We start from the raw sequence: 14,417 nt of genomic DNA on the forward strand, positions 1-14,417 counted from the left end.
TTGATTTCGAAAACGCCCTCGACTTTCTCAAGAACGGGCTCTTTGACGTCTACATGGACAATATCGAGCAGCTGATCCAGGACGCCAGCGCCATCAAGCTGCCAAAGTGGAAGCTCGACAAGCTCAAGGGCGAGTGGGAGGCCGAGTTCCGCAAAGGCGACCAGAACCTGAGCGAGATCGACCAGGTCAAGGTCGAGAACCGCCATCTCAAGGAGCAGCTCAAACGCATGGAACAGATGTACCAGCAGCTCAACCTCGAGCACACGCAGCTGGCGAACGAGCTCCTCGAGTACAAGCTCAAGGCCGAGAAGAGCGGGCGATCGTGTCGAGGCGCTCGAGAGCCAGGTCGAGGGCTTCAAGGACCTCCTGGCCCAGGACAGACTCTCGGCCGAAGCCAAGGTCAAGGAGGAGATGGACTACTCTGTGCAAGAAGAACCTGGCTCTGGTTGGGTACAACGACAAGCTGCAGGACGAGATCCAGGTGCTTGAGATGGAGCTCATCAAGACCCGCCAGGAATACGTCGCCGTTTGTCGAGGAGCGCGACGAAATGATCCAGAAATGGGACGGCCTCAAGCGGGTGCTGGGTTAGCGACCGCCGCGGCTGCATTGGGGGCCGTGATGGTTGCTCACGGGTGCGGCCGTGTGCGAGCCGATGCGGTGCCATCGACTGTGCAGTAGCAATTGCATATGTGATCGACTGTGCCGTAGCAATTGCATATGTGATCGACTGTGCAGTAGCAATTGCATATGCGATCGACTGTGCAGTAGCAGCTGAATTTGAGATCGACTGTGCAGTAGCAGCTGAATTTGAGATCGACTGTGCATTTGCATTCGTCTCAGCGTCAGCGTCAACATCAGCGTCAATATCGACATCAACATCAACGCCAAGCTACAATCCGCTCGGGGTATCAACTGCCGGACTGGACTGCGCTCGGCGCTGCTGACATCTGCAATCAACCCCGCGACGTTGTTGATCATCCCGGCTCCAACTCGCCCCGCTCGCACCTCTGCCGACTTGCTGCCCCCGATACATCAATCGCACACCTCCCACGCCCTGTTATCTTTTTACTGTTGTTGCTATCTTATTTTTATTTTTGTTTCAACTGATCCCAGCCGCGCGCCTATTCCCTGAGCCAGCTCTCTCCTTCCACACCCTGCACCGCTGAGCTTCCATCACGATTGCCTCCTTTTTGATTCTCGACGACGCTGTAATCTATCGTATATACACTCAAGTAGTGCCGAACCTACCCCACGATCCATATCCGGGCCGGCTGGGCTGCGGCGGCGGCTCGCGAGTGTTGGCCACCAACGGATCCCCGTGCGCATGCTTATTCCATGCCCACACCAATACCGATGTGCGCATCGTTATCGTGCGAGTTTGCATGCTGTCCCCCTCGTTCTTGATTGCGACCATCGTTGCTGTCCCACTTGGCTCTGGATCATAGGCCCATTTGCACAAAGCACCACACACCATCATCAACCTGTTATTCCGCCAGCCTCATACTTTGCCAACCCATGACTTTGTCAAACACCGTCCCTGCACGACATTGCATCACCAGCATCATCGGCATCACCAGCATCATCGGCATCACAGGCGTCGCTGCCTCTGCCCCTCTCGCTCACACGCTTCTCTGCGCGGTTCTCTGCCCCCCTCGCTGTCCCCGCTGCCCTCGCTGCCCCCCCCGGTGGCGCGGCACAGACTCGATCCGCACTGGAGCCGCGGCTCGATCCGCCGACCGACAAATTTTTTCTTCGCCTTTTCTTGGGACAGTGATCTGCCCGCCCGTTCGGCCCTCATCGCATCCGTCCGTCCGACCCCCATCCCCGGTCGTCCTGGATCATCGTCTGCTGCTGCCCCTCGCCCGTCTCAGAGACATCGCCCGGTCCACCGCGACCTCGCCGCAACCACCGATCGCCCTCGTCTGCTCGTCTGCCAACTCCCTGGCCGTCCAAGCATCTCGCCGCCACTCTCCGCACATCTCGCCGCCGCCAACTCCCCGCACATCATGAGCTCCGATCACATCGACTTTGCCTCCCTGCATCCGCTCTCGCCCGAGGTCATCCAGCGCCAGGCCACCATCAACATCGGCACCATCGGACATGTCGCCCACGGCAAGTCCACCGTCGTCAAGGCCATCTCGGGTGTGCTCACGGTCCGATTCAAGACCGAGCAGATCCGCAACATCACCATCAAGCTCGGCTATGCCAACGCCAAGATCTTCAAGTGCGACTCCGAGGCCTGCCCCCGACCCGGCTGCTACCGCTCGTACCGCTCCGACAAAGAGGACGGCTTCCCCTGCGAGCGCGTCGGCTGCATGGGCAGGATGCGCCTTCTCCGCCACGTCTCGTTTGTCGATTGCCCCGGCCACGACATTCTTATGGCCACCATGCTCAACGGTGCCGCCGTCATGGACGCCGCCCTGCTGCTCATTGCCGGAAACGAATCCTGCCCCCAACCCCAGACCTCCGAGCACTTGGCCGCCATTGAGATCATGAAGCTCAAGCACATCATCATCCTGCAGAACAAAATCGACGTCATCAAGGAGACCGCCGCCGAGGAGCACTACCAGTCCATCCTCGCCTTTGTCAAGGGCACCATCGCCGACGGCGCCCCCATCATCCCGATCTCGGCCCAGCTCAAATACAACATCGACGCCGTCAACGAGTACATCGTCAAGACCATCCCGATCCCACCCCGCGACTTTACCTCCGACCCGCGCCTGATCGTCATCCGCTCCTTCGACGTCAACAAGCCCGGCTCTGAGGTCCAGGACCTCAAGGGTGGCGTTGCCGGTGGCTCGATCCTCTTTGGCTGCCTGAAACTCGGCGACGAGATCGAGATCCGCCCCGGCATCGTCACCAAGGACGCCGAGGGCAAGATCAAGTGCAAGCCCATCTATTCCAAAATCATCTCCCTCTTTGCTGAGCAGAACGACCTGCAGTTTGCCGTGCCCGGCGGTCTGATTGGTGCGTATGGCGGCGGCGGGGTGCATTGTAGCATCGTGCAGTATCGCTCGGGACTGTGCAGCATCGTGCAGCATCGTGCAGCATCACTCAGCATCGTGCAGCATCACTCAGCATCACTCAGCATCGTGCAGCGCCGTGCGTTGTCTGCCGTACTTTGCTCTGATCAGGTCTGGTTGCGCCCCGCTGACATCACTGCTAACTTGACACTCACTTCATCGGATGTCCCCTTATCACGGGCATCGCTGGCATTGTTGAACGCACCTGGATTCCGCTTTGCGACTCCCCACGCACAACTCGGCCAATGCAATGCCGTTCTCGCCCCTACTCGTCGACGGTCCACTGGCATCTCGCTCTGGCGACATGCATTCATGCACCTGGATCCATGCACACGCATCCCTTCGTGTCCATCGCCGGCACTATCGATCGATGCAGGTGTTGGCACCAAGGTTGACCCCACTCTCTGCCGTGCCGATCGCCTCGTCGGCCAGGTCCTGGGTTCGGTCGGCAAGCTGCCCAAGATCTACACCGAGCTCGAGATCAACTACTTCCTGCTCCGCCGACTGCTTGGTGTCAGAACGGACGACAAGAAGCAATCCAAGGTCTCCAAATTGACAAAGAACGAAGTCTTGATGGTCAACATCGGCTCGACCTCGACCGGTGGCAGAGTCATGAGCGTCAAGGCCGATCTGGCCAAGATTCTCCTCACCAGCCCGGCCTGTACCGAGATCGATGAGAAGATTGCCTTGTCACGACGTATCGATTCGCACTGGCGGTAAGTGTAGGGGGGCGGTTGTCAATGTGCAATGGATGGGACTCGAGTGTCCAGAGTCTCATCTGAGACGTAAGGACGAGATTTGCCTCGCGATTTTGCCGTGTCTGGTGGATGGGTGGAAGAATGCGCCTCACCACGACGTTAGTTCCGCTGACCACTGATTTGATTATTATCCCTATCGCGGCTCAATTCCCATGTGCACTCGCCATTGGACCCCGCCGCCGCCAACTCAATGCACCCCTCATGTGGCCTCCTCGGGTTCTCTGTCGATCGTCCGGCAGTCTGATCGGATGGGGCAAGATCAAGCACGGAACCACCATCGAGCCCGACATCTAAACTCCACCCCCACACCCTCGCGAACGATGTCTCAATGCAAGGGCAGCCAGAGCAGCCGTGCACACATCGCCCATACTCTCTCTCCCCTTTTAGTGTTCACCTCCACGGCACTAGCACCAGCATGATGACCTCCTCGCACAGAGCCACCCCCAACTACCACACCCACCACAGCCCTGTCTCTTCTGTCCGTCACCCGGAATCCTGCGCGAGCGAGGATGAGGTGTTGTGTGCGCGATGAAGCACCCGTTTGATACGACGATGATGTGTTTGATGTACAGTTCATTCATACAGCCCTCTCAGCAAAACGTGATGGCCCAGATCACCTCCAGGAGGCACATTGCGTTGGGCAAGCCTGGGGTGGCCATCTCTTGCCCGATCGAGCGTGGCGGATGCGTGAGGATGCTGTGGATGGCTCCTTGCCAGTTTGTTTCTGGCAACGACACCGGCGGAGGGAGGACGGCGCCATGCCGGCGATGCGCATGTCGCAGCCGCCAAAGCTGCAGCAACAGCAGAGACACACAAGTCCATGGAAGTTGAAGGGACAGGTCTGTGAACAGTGCGGCCGCAGGAGGAGATGGAGCGAGCGGCCCTTGATTCGACAGCGCCACACGGTGGCACAAACGGCCACCCGACCCCTGATTGGAGGCGGCGACTTGATACCCCTCCTTCTCCAATGCGATCTTCAACCCGGCAGCGCCCCATATCTGGCTTTCCGCCGCAGCCACAGATACCCTGCGTGCCCACACAAAGTATGCCAGACTCGGTCGGCCACTCCGATTGGATGTGTGTTCTGGAGTGTTCTGCGCAGTGCAATATCCTCGACAGCGCAGCGGTTGTGATTACTTTGATCATCGTGTGGCTTGGATATCTGAGGTATATAAGGCACACTTTGCTGGTCTCTCCGGCCGAGACACCACAGCCCACTCTCGAGTCCGCCCTGAGGTTTGCCTCCAAGTTTGAACAGACCAAAGTCTCCTCGGCCATCGCTCAGCACAGTCCAAACACCACATCCAAGCACCACATCCAAGCACCACATCCAAGCACCACTTCCAAGCACCGCATCCAAGTGTCACATCCAAGTGCCCACGCTTGTCCGGTCTCTGCCTCTCCGTCGCATTCAACGATTTCCAAGTCGCTGTCCTCTCCCTCTCCCTCTCCCTCTCCCTCTCCCGCCGACTCTGGCTGCTTTTGACCCCCGCTTGTCGTTGCCATCCCGCTGTTATACTTGTCTGTCCAGAATGGTTTCTTGCCCTGTTTCCGGCTGCCAGTCCCGCCAAGCGCAGAAGCTTGGCAGACACAGTGGCTGCGGTGGTGTAGTTTATGTTTGTGGTGGCGACATGGGCCACAAGTTTTGTAAGGGCTGTGGCGACAACAGAGTGAGGGCCAAGGATATTCAGTGAGAAGGCGATTCTGGATACTGAGTGAGGCGGTGATTCTGGATATTGAGTGAGATGGCGATTCTGGAATACAATGCTTGAGCCCAAAGACAACGACACCACTCCGAGTCGAGGCCATTCAGCCGCAGATGAGACGCAGCCACAATCATCGGGGTCCCGGTGGGGTGGAACAGGGCCAGTGCTGCTTATTTGTTGCTGCTTGCTGCTCGCTGCTCGCTCATCACCGCTCGTTCGTCAAGCAGACAGTATCGCACTTGTTTTGGAACGCGAGCTTGTCCCGAGAGCGGATGCACAAGCGAGCATAGCTGCACTTGTCTGCTCTCGATGAAGGCTGGGCGGCATCTCGATCCCACGCCTCTCGCCAGCAACCAGACAAACAATGAGTATCTGCCTCCCCGATATCGTCATGCGATCACGAATGGCAATCAATCAGCGATCCAGTGGCAATCAATCAGCAGCCAATCAGCATTCAATCAGCAGTCAATCAGCAGTCAGTCAGCCATCCAGTGGCCTTGCAGGCGTGGAGGTCAAGTTATGTTGGATCGGATCTGCTCCCCTGTACCAACTGTGGACAGCGTTGATTCACGATCGAGTCGCACTGCCTCTGCCAATCGAGTCGGGCAGCTTCTGTCAATCCCTCAACGATTGCGTGCCATCCGCCTATATTTCCGTCCAGCGCTGACCCAGTCGGTCAAGCCGTGATCGAGGCGTCGATTAGGTCCGCAAATCCTCTCGCTCGCAACCTCAACAACGAGAAGTCGCCTTGTCTTGTTATTGACCTCAAGCCCTCAGCGACCTGAGTGGAACGAATACAACGACGATAGTGCTGGAACAGTGCACATATACAGTCGATCCAATCAAAAACGGGACACCCGTGATTTTGACGATTGATCAAATATTTTGTTTCGCGCGCTGGCCACGACCATTCTGTGATTTGAATCAAGGACGACATTGTGGGAATCGCTTCCAGCTCAAGATGCGCTGGATGAGCACCACACCAAGTCCCAAGATCCCCGGGGAGGCTTCCTTCTTGCGATACATTCGCCATGTGTTTGATGGAGACATGCTGGACAAACAGCTGTACTTCAGCCTGACCCGGCGACGGCGATTCAAGCGACTCGATCTCCACAGCAAGCGCACCGTCCACGAGATCTGCAAGCGAGTCATCGACCAGGCACCAAGGGAGACCGAAGTGGTGATTGCCTTTGGGAATGCATCCTGGAAACAAGGGAAGGGATACGCATCCAGTCCCAGGAGACTCAGGTTCGCCAAGTACTTTGAGCAGTTCATACACCACCAGAGACGACCACCAGACCGATCCGTCTCCAAGATCCGTGTGTGCTCGGTGAACGAGTTCAACACATCCCAGGTGTGCTCACATTGCCGGGAATTCAAGCGACTTGAGTCACCCGAGTATCTTGATGTCGAGAAGCCACATTATGTACGGAGCTGTGCAAGCTGCCATACGCTGTGGGATCGAGACATCAATGCAGCCAGGAACATGATCTCGGTATGCCAGTCGATCATCGCCACAGGAGATCGACCGAATGTATTCAAGACCATGCTTCCAAAACCAACCAAAACCACTCGATTGCCAACCAAGACAGGAGTGCAATGCCATGGCCTGCCCGCTGGGCCTACAGTCAGTCAGCGGGGTTCAGACATCTGAAGCCAGAAAGGAACTGTCCCGTTTCTTTCTGGACCGACTGTACAACGACCCCCCACAAACAAGTAAAAGAGGAAAGCGCCTCAAGAGCGGATTCAAGATTCATTGGAAGTATCATATTCATAGAGTATTGTTTGACAGATTTTAGGATCGCGGGGAGCGGGGGAGGAGGGAGTAAACCTGATAATATCAGTCAGTGCTGCTTCGGGGCACCGCTTCGGGACACCAACACGCATCACAGCGAATATGTGCACTGCAGCTTGCATCGATTCTTTGTCCTTAAAGGTCGTGTGTATCGCTTCAGAGCTTTCTCAAATGATCCAGTGGGACATAGCCACGCTCGCTCTTATCGCTCTCGACCAGGGCCCAGCCGTCGGGCATCTCCTGCAAGACCACCACTCGCTGGTGGATTGTGATATCGATCTCCTCAGGCTCGACAGCGGCCCGAGTTGTGGTTACTTCACGAAAATCAAGCTTGGGAACAGAGACGTATGAGGCCGGGCGTGCCACCGAGCCAGATGCTGCGCTGAGGACCGACGAGCGGTTTGGTCCGTTCGGGACGATTATGGGCGAGGATGTGGCTGAGTACGGAGGAGGGAAATCTATGGCTTTCGGTTGTATAGCCAAGTCGCGGGGCGGTTGGTCGACTTGCAGCGAGGGCGATCGGGGCTGTGAGGGCCCGGAAGGAGCGTCAGGATGTTGATAGGCGCCGGTGTGCTTTTCCAGGTCGCGAAGTCGAGAGGGATGGTCTCGTGGGATACTCAGGTTGCTGGCGGTGCTCTGGCGATTCGCTTCTCGATAGGCATCATTGATGGCGGATGTTCTCTTTCGGTTTCTGATGCATACCACGATTATACCAGTCAGCACAATGCAGCCACCACCGATTGATGCCGCCGTGATGATGGTACTCGAGCCGACGGAGTCGTTGGAGGAGGCATCAGGAGTAGAAGGCGTATTGATCGGGGCGGGGGCTGGCTGAGGAGGAATAATCCCCTGGGTCTGGATGGGACGGCCGCCGGGAATCGTGGTGATGATTTCGGGAGGGGGTGGAACATTGGTAACGATAGGCTGGGCGACGCATGTTGACGAGGGTCAGTGCAAGGAATCTTGACCTCACAAGTGATGATATATCGCTCGCCAATACCGGACGCAGACAGCTCACAAGTCATACCTGTGATCTGGTGGTAGGAGCGGGCGGTGGCGACGGCGGTAGCGGCGGTGGAGGAGGAGGAGGAGGAGGAGGAGGAGGAGGAGGAGGAGGAGGAGGAGGAGGAGGAGGAGGAGGAGGAGGTGGAGGAGGTGGAGGAGGTGGTGGTGGTGGTGGTGGTGGAGGAGGGGGAGGGGGCGGAGGAGAGCCACCGATCACTTCGACTCGGCTCCGAAAGCCGTCGCAATCGACAGCACCGCCCCGGAAGACGCAAGTTCCTACAAAGAAAGTGCCTGGCTTTGCGTTTCCTGGAATGTTCACAACAACTCTCTCGTTCGGGATGCTATTCATGCCTTCGCTCGACGCGATCGAGTAGTTGGGTGGATCCCGAGCCATGGCGCTTTGACCCTGGTGACGGCTCATTTAGCATCGCAGATATTGTGCTGGGGAATCGATTGATCGTGATTCGGAAAGAATGCCAAGGTACTCACCCACATATGAACGTCCAGCACATACTGTCCTTCGGCTATGGCCCCTGCGCCGTTAACGGTGACAACGTAGGAATGCCCGGTGATCCAGATGCCCTAGATGGTATGAAGTGGTTACCAGTCAGCAATACACATCCACTGTCCAGCTCGCAGCAATTTCTGGCGACAGCGCTGCAACAGCAACCGGAGGAGTTGCTGTTTCCTGCGGATGGACTGTGCTGACCTCGGTTATAGTGACCGTTGGGGAGGATCCGCAGCATATGAACAGCGCGCTGCTGAACAGCAACAAGCGCAGCAGATGTTGCATATTTATGAGCAAATGCCGCATGGCTTCAGCGGATGTCCGAAGGACTACGCTCTGATTCGGGAATAGATTTGCTCCGAGAGTCACGCCGTTGGCGAGAGAGGAGAGCAGCGACAAGCGGTCGAATCTTTTTGAGGACGATGCGGACTGTGAAGCCGACGCTGCGATGTATTGCGAAGCGAGGGGAGGGAGCCGGCATTGGATATCGGGTGATTCAGCACGACGGATCGCGGATGGTGCATCCCAAGTCTCGATATGGGAAAGCCTCGAGCTTGTGTTTCAAGATTGTGACACCAGATGCTTGCTGCGGGCAAAGGCATCCAGCCCATGGGCACAGTGTGCTTGGTAAGCGGATGCTCCACCTGAAACACAAGGCTGGCTGAGGCGAGTCATGTTGCTTGGGTGGCGAGCGTTGAATGTCAACAGCGCCATACATCGACCACAACGGTGAATGGCTTTCACTCCGAGTGACCCGCATCGTTGCTCCTGTGTGCCTCAGCCGTCGGTCATCGGAGACTGACTTTGTTGGATGCAGGCTCTGAAAAGCTACCAGTCCGATCGAAACGGGACAGAGCCCCGACCCTCCTGAATTGAGTGCCTGGGCGACGGATTGTCCCAAGTCGAGGCAGCAGTTGGAGAGCCTGCCTCTGACCTGAGCATTGGCCAAGGCCCTGGTATTAGAGCCACGTTGCGAGCGAGGGAGAGAGGGTGCGCATTCTCTCGGTCCATCGCGCTTGAGGATCTTGATGGATACCGATTGCTGGGATGCCAAGGACAACTATACGGGTCGACGAGGGTCGATGGATGGTAGTAGCTGTTCGGGAGCAGGAATGACTCGAGTTGGCTTGATAATGACGGGATGAAAAGGGCTCTGACTCCAAAACGCAACTCCGTTTGATGGCAGAACAGCACGGCTCAGCCAGTTTCCATAGAGCGCGTGGGGGACCTTGACGCTGTGACAGCCGTGGCAGATCCATTGTGCGGCATGTTCGATTTCGGTCCATTTGGTTGAGAGTGGCTCTACCGATGCAGCAGAGAGGTCGGAGAAACCATTGCCGCAACGAACAAACAGATCGCCTTGTCGAGCCCAGAATATTTCTTCCCGTTTGGAGCGGGACATGATCCGCTCTCCATCTGAAGAAACGATCACATTGCTCACCCAGCTTGTGTGGCCCTCGAGGGTGTGCATTATTTGCCCCGAGATGATATCCCATATTTTGATCGTCCTGTCGCCCGAGCCCGAGACGATCTGTTTGCTATCTGGTGTGATGGCCACGACATACACGGTATCTGTGTGTCCTTTGAGGGTGTGCTTGAGCTGGCCCGTGGCGGCATCCCACAGCTTGACGACAGTGTCGCTGGAGCCCGATGCAATCGACTTGCCATCGGGGGAGATCGTCACGGAGATCACCATCGATCGGTGGCCTTTGAGAGTATGCTTCAGCAGGCCTGAGGCACCGTCCCACACCTTGACGGTGTTGTCACTAGCGCCAGAGATGATCGATACTCCGTCAGGCGACACGGCTATGGAATTCACCGACCATGTGTGTCCCTCGAAGGTATGCTTCGGCTGGTTCGGAGTCGCATCCCACAACTTGATGGTGTTGTCATCCGAGCAAGAAACGATGGTCTTGAGGTCGAACGAGATGGCCAGCGAGTGCACCGATTTTCTGTGTCCCTCATAGGTATATATCACTTGACCTGTGAGGCAATCCCACAATATGACTATACCATCAACCGAACCAGAGACAATCCACTGGCCATCAGATGAATTGGCCACACATCGAACATCGCTGGTGTGCCCCACAAGAGTATGTTTCTCCTGGCCTGTGGTGGCGTCCCACACCTTGATGGTTTTGTCATCCGATCCTGATATGATGCATTTCCCATCGGGCGAGATCGTCACGGAGGTTACACCCTCCGCATGCGCCGCGACGTTGCGTTGTACCTGGCCCGTCGTGAGACCCCACACCTTGATAGTCTTGTCAGATGAGCCAGAGGCGGCCCACTTGCCATCGGGTGAAATCGCGACAGAGTTCACACTGTCCGTGTGCCCTTCGAGAGTGTGCTTCAATTGGCCAGTGGCGGCATCCCACATCTTGATGGTTTTATCCTTTGAACCTGACACCAGCAACTTGCTATCAGGTGAAATGGCCACACAATTCACACCCTCTGTGTGTCCTTCGAGAGTGCGTCTTAACTGGCCAGTAGTGGAATCCCACAACTTGATGGTGTTGTCATCAGAGCCCGATATAATCCACTTGCCATCAGACGAGATAGTCACCGAGGTCACCCAATCTGCATGGCAGCCAAGAGTGTTCTTCGGCTGACCAGTGATGGTATCCCACACTTTGATGGTCATGTCCCAAGAGCCAGAGACAATCCACATCCCGTCGGGCGAGATCGCCAGAGAGGTCACAGAATCTGTGTGTCCATCGAGTGTCATCTCGCACGGATCCCAGGTGGGTGCTGGACCCGTCGTGACCAGGAACGGGATCTTGTCCTCGAGTTGGTCGGCATATGTCTTGTAGATCGTTGTCTCCTTTGGTGTGAATGCATACCCCGAGTTGTACACCTGTGGTGCACTCTTGATGACGGGATCGGCAAACTCGCGGATGAATCGATACGTGTCCTTGACCAGTTCCTTCGTGGTGTCGTCGACGATGGTGCTGGGTGCCTTGGCGACCACTCCTCGCAGCACAGCCAGTTGCTCGATGATCGGCTTGACCACATGTGTGAGCGACCCACACTCGAGCCAGAAGAACACATGTGTCTTGACGAACCGAGTGAGCACCGCTGCAGCATCGACAGTCTCGGCCGACTGCCACACCGGACTCGACTCGGCCACGCCTTCCACACACCACACAAAGTGTGTGATCCAGTGGGCGACGCTGTATCGCTGCGACGGTGTGATCTTGGCTGCGACCCTGTCCTCGAGGTCAGCGATCTTGTCGTGAAAGTCGTAGATCTCGCAGATGTTGACCACTGGCTCGTGCGAGAGGATCGCTCCGAGACATCCCTTGGCAAACACCGTGTGGAACGAGTCCGACACATGCCACGGATGGCCAGCCGATGCATCGCCGAGGAGATAGTCCGCCACCGACTTGTGGTTGAACTTGACCTCGGTGTTGGTGGACTGGCTGTCTCGGGGGCCCAATCTATTGGCGCCAGGATCGAGGACCAGGCTGAGGCTCTTGAGACACTCGCGAACGACGCCGATCTCGAGTCCAAACACATCGGCGATGATCTGCGGGGTCAGGATCGACTGGGCTGTGGCGATGGCCGACACCACCGTGACCAGCTCGGCCGGATGGCTCGACTGCGAGTGGATCTTGGCGAATGTCTTGTGATACAGCTGCCCGACATCGGCGGCGCTGTCGTTGATGTCCTTGATCGTGGCGAGTGTCACTGGGCCGTCTGTGGATGCTGCGTCGACGGTGTTGAGGATCAGGTTGATCCACACGAATGTCTTGGACTGGTCCAGCAGGATGGCGACTGCCTCGATGCGGTCCGACTCGCTGAGAGTGTCATACACTCGCAGTCGGTGGCGGATGAACACCTCGAGGTCACGGACGTTCTCCTCGCTCGAGGGCTCGATCGTCTTGGTCGGGACTCCATCGAATGCTGCCTTGATATCGTCCTCGGGACGGGATGTCAGCAGCAGCTTGAGCCACGGACGGGTCTTGTTCAGTTCGACGAAGCGCCAGGCAAGCAGGCTGAGCAACTGGTCGCGCGGAGAGCACTCGTCGAGTGCATCCACCAGGATCATCACCGATCCCTTGGGTCTGTAGTCGCCGATGGCTTCGAGTGGATCGGCAATCACGGCCTTGAACAGGTCCGGGATGCTCATCTTGTCGAGACTGTCCTTGGTGTGGCCAGCCTCGAGCAGCTTGCGGCCGATCGGCGAGTGCCACTTGCACAGTCCATATGCGATGGTGTTCAACACCACTCGTGGATCGCTCTTGCGAGTGTCGTTGTACTTGAGGAACAGCGCCGACACCAGCTGGTTGCTGGCTGTGAGGATGTTGGCGATCTGGGCGGCAGCGACAGACTTCCCCACTCCAGCAACAGCATTGACCCACAGGACAGTGTCGGTGGTGTCCTGGTTGACCCAGTCGGTTGTTTGGTCGAACAGCCACTGGCGGGTGCCCTCGACATACAGATCCTCGAGTGCTCGTCTGTCGGAAGTGGAATCGATCGGATCGAGGAGGGATCGCAGGAGCGAGTCTTGCTCGGCATCAAGTTGGATGGGCCCGCCTTGGTGGTATGTCACTCCTTGGTCTGCAGCAGTCTTGGTCTTGGTGACAAGCTCTCGAAACGCAGGAACGAGTCTGGAAGCACCATGAGTCAGCAATAGGAATGAGTTGCTGCTGAGGGACATTCACACTTACTGTCTGAGAGCGGCTGTATCGACAGCCTTGAGTGCTTGGAGTTTGAACAGCTCCTTGAATGTCTGCTGGACGGTCATCGGCTGATTATCGAAGAGTGGACTGGATTTGTGCGCCGGAGGAAAGTCAGGGAACTTGGTAACTGGCGGAAAATACTCCTTCTTGAGGGTCTCGTCGCCGAACTTGCGAGTGGACCACATGAGGACAGGCTGAACGATGACGGGGTGGTCGGTGGCGGCGGTGTCTTGCATCAGCTTGAGGGCATGCTGGATCTGTGGATGGACGAGTGAATGTGAGTTATGGTTTGACAAACGAGACCACGATCAGCACCCGACCCACCTCGAGGAACTGATTGTCGGGCCAGACATGTGCGTTGAAGGTGCGCTTCAGACCGTCCTCGGAGAGAATGACGATGATGACGCAGGACTTGTAGAGACCGTTGATGAAACCCTGCTCCCAGTCCATGCCGTTGCAGAGACACTGGATGTCGAGGTATGGATGGAGCGCCGTGTGGCCTCGAGGGGTTGTGGCCAGGGTCCCATGCAGCGACGATGCATTGACAGCGTCGCTCTCGACCCGGTAGCTGTGGAAGGACGGTCGGTCAGTTGGTGCGGAACAGGCGAATATGGTGTCGCTCTGATGCTGGATATCAACGCCACCTGATGAAGACTTCGTGAGACGTAAAGTTGTTCTGGCAGACCCAGCCATCCAGAGGGTGCGCTGGAACGTAGTCGTTGGCAGTGAGGACTCTGGTGGGCTCCTGAACGCTGATACCTGGCTGGGAAGCGGCCGGCAGCGGAGCAGCTGTGGACATGTTCTGGGCGGAGGATTTGCTCTCCCGCTGAGCATGTTTGAGTTTGTTGATTGTGCCAGGCTTGAGCCCTATTTCCTTCATCTCATCTTCAGTCATCCTCACGATCTATAAGACCAGAGGATCAGCCGCCGCTACTA

The 14,417-nt window shown here is 57.0% G+C and overlaps 5 protein-coding genes across 5 annotated transcripts; 4 read left to right on the top strand and 1 right to left on the bottom strand.

The window, feature by feature from the left end:
- Window positions 1-53: 53 nt before the first annotated feature.
- BJ171DRAFT_482948 (uncharacterized protein) lies at window positions 54-679 on the top strand (the record flags this gene model as incomplete). The annotated part of the gene is made up of 2 exons (XM_053108960.1): window positions 54-345; window positions 381-679. The coding sequence occupies 2 exons, from the start codon at window positions 54-56 to the stop codon at window positions 677-679; spliced, it is 591 nt and encodes a 196-aa protein (XP_052961494.1).
- A 1,044-nt stretch (window positions 680-1,723) lies between these two features.
- Window positions 1,724-4,381, top strand: BJ171DRAFT_546181 (P-loop containing nucleoside triphosphate hydrolase protein). Its single transcript, XM_053113019.1, has 3 exons — window positions 1,724-2,968; window positions 3,401-3,740; window positions 4,022-4,381. The coding sequence occupies exons 1-3, from the start codon at window positions 2,008-2,010 to the stop codon at window positions 4,074-4,076; spliced, it is 1,356 nt and encodes a 451-aa protein (XP_052961495.1). The 5' UTR covers window positions 1,724-2,007; the 3' UTR covers window positions 4,077-4,381.
- Window positions 4,382-6,449: 2,068 nt separating this feature from the next.
- Window positions 6,450-6,877, top strand: BJ171DRAFT_575276 (uncharacterized protein; the record flags this gene model as incomplete). Its single annotated transcript, XM_053113732.1, has 2 exons — window positions 6,450-6,807; window positions 6,843-6,877. The coding sequence occupies 2 exons, from the start codon at window positions 6,450-6,452 to the stop codon at window positions 6,875-6,877; spliced, it is 393 nt and encodes a 130-aa protein (XP_052961496.1).
- A 205-nt stretch (window positions 6,878-7,082) lies between these two features.
- On the bottom strand, window positions 7,083-9,201 carry BJ171DRAFT_575277 (uncharacterized protein). The gene is made up of 4 exons (XM_053113733.1): window positions 8,998-9,201; window positions 8,778-8,870; window positions 8,311-8,694; window positions 7,083-8,207 (listed from the first exon to the last, which is right to left on the bottom strand). Exons 1-4 carry the CDS (start codon window positions 9,100-9,102, stop codon window positions 7,440-7,442), a joined length of 1,350 nt encoding a protein of 449 aa, XP_052961497.1. The 5' UTR covers window positions 9,103-9,201; the 3' UTR covers window positions 7,083-7,439.
- Window positions 9,202-13,028: 3,827 nt separating this feature from the next.
- BJ171DRAFT_546211 (uncharacterized protein) lies at window positions 13,029-14,214 on the top strand (the record flags this gene model as incomplete). Its single annotated transcript, XM_053113020.1, has 3 exons — window positions 13,029-13,301; window positions 13,340-13,349; window positions 14,198-14,214. Coding segments are annotated over 3 exons (282 nt in total), but the record flags the coding sequence as incomplete, so codon positions are not given.
- Between the last annotated feature and the right edge of the window lie 203 nt (window positions 14,215-14,417).

The sequence above is a fragment of the Polychytrium aggregatum genome (assembly GCF_025602895.1).
Source record: "Polychytrium aggregatum strain JEL109 chromosome Unknown BJ171scaffold_186, whole genome shotgun sequence".
NCBI classification, from domain to species: Eukaryota; Fungi; Chytridiomycota; class Chytridiomycetes; order Polychytriales; genus Polychytrium; species Polychytrium aggregatum.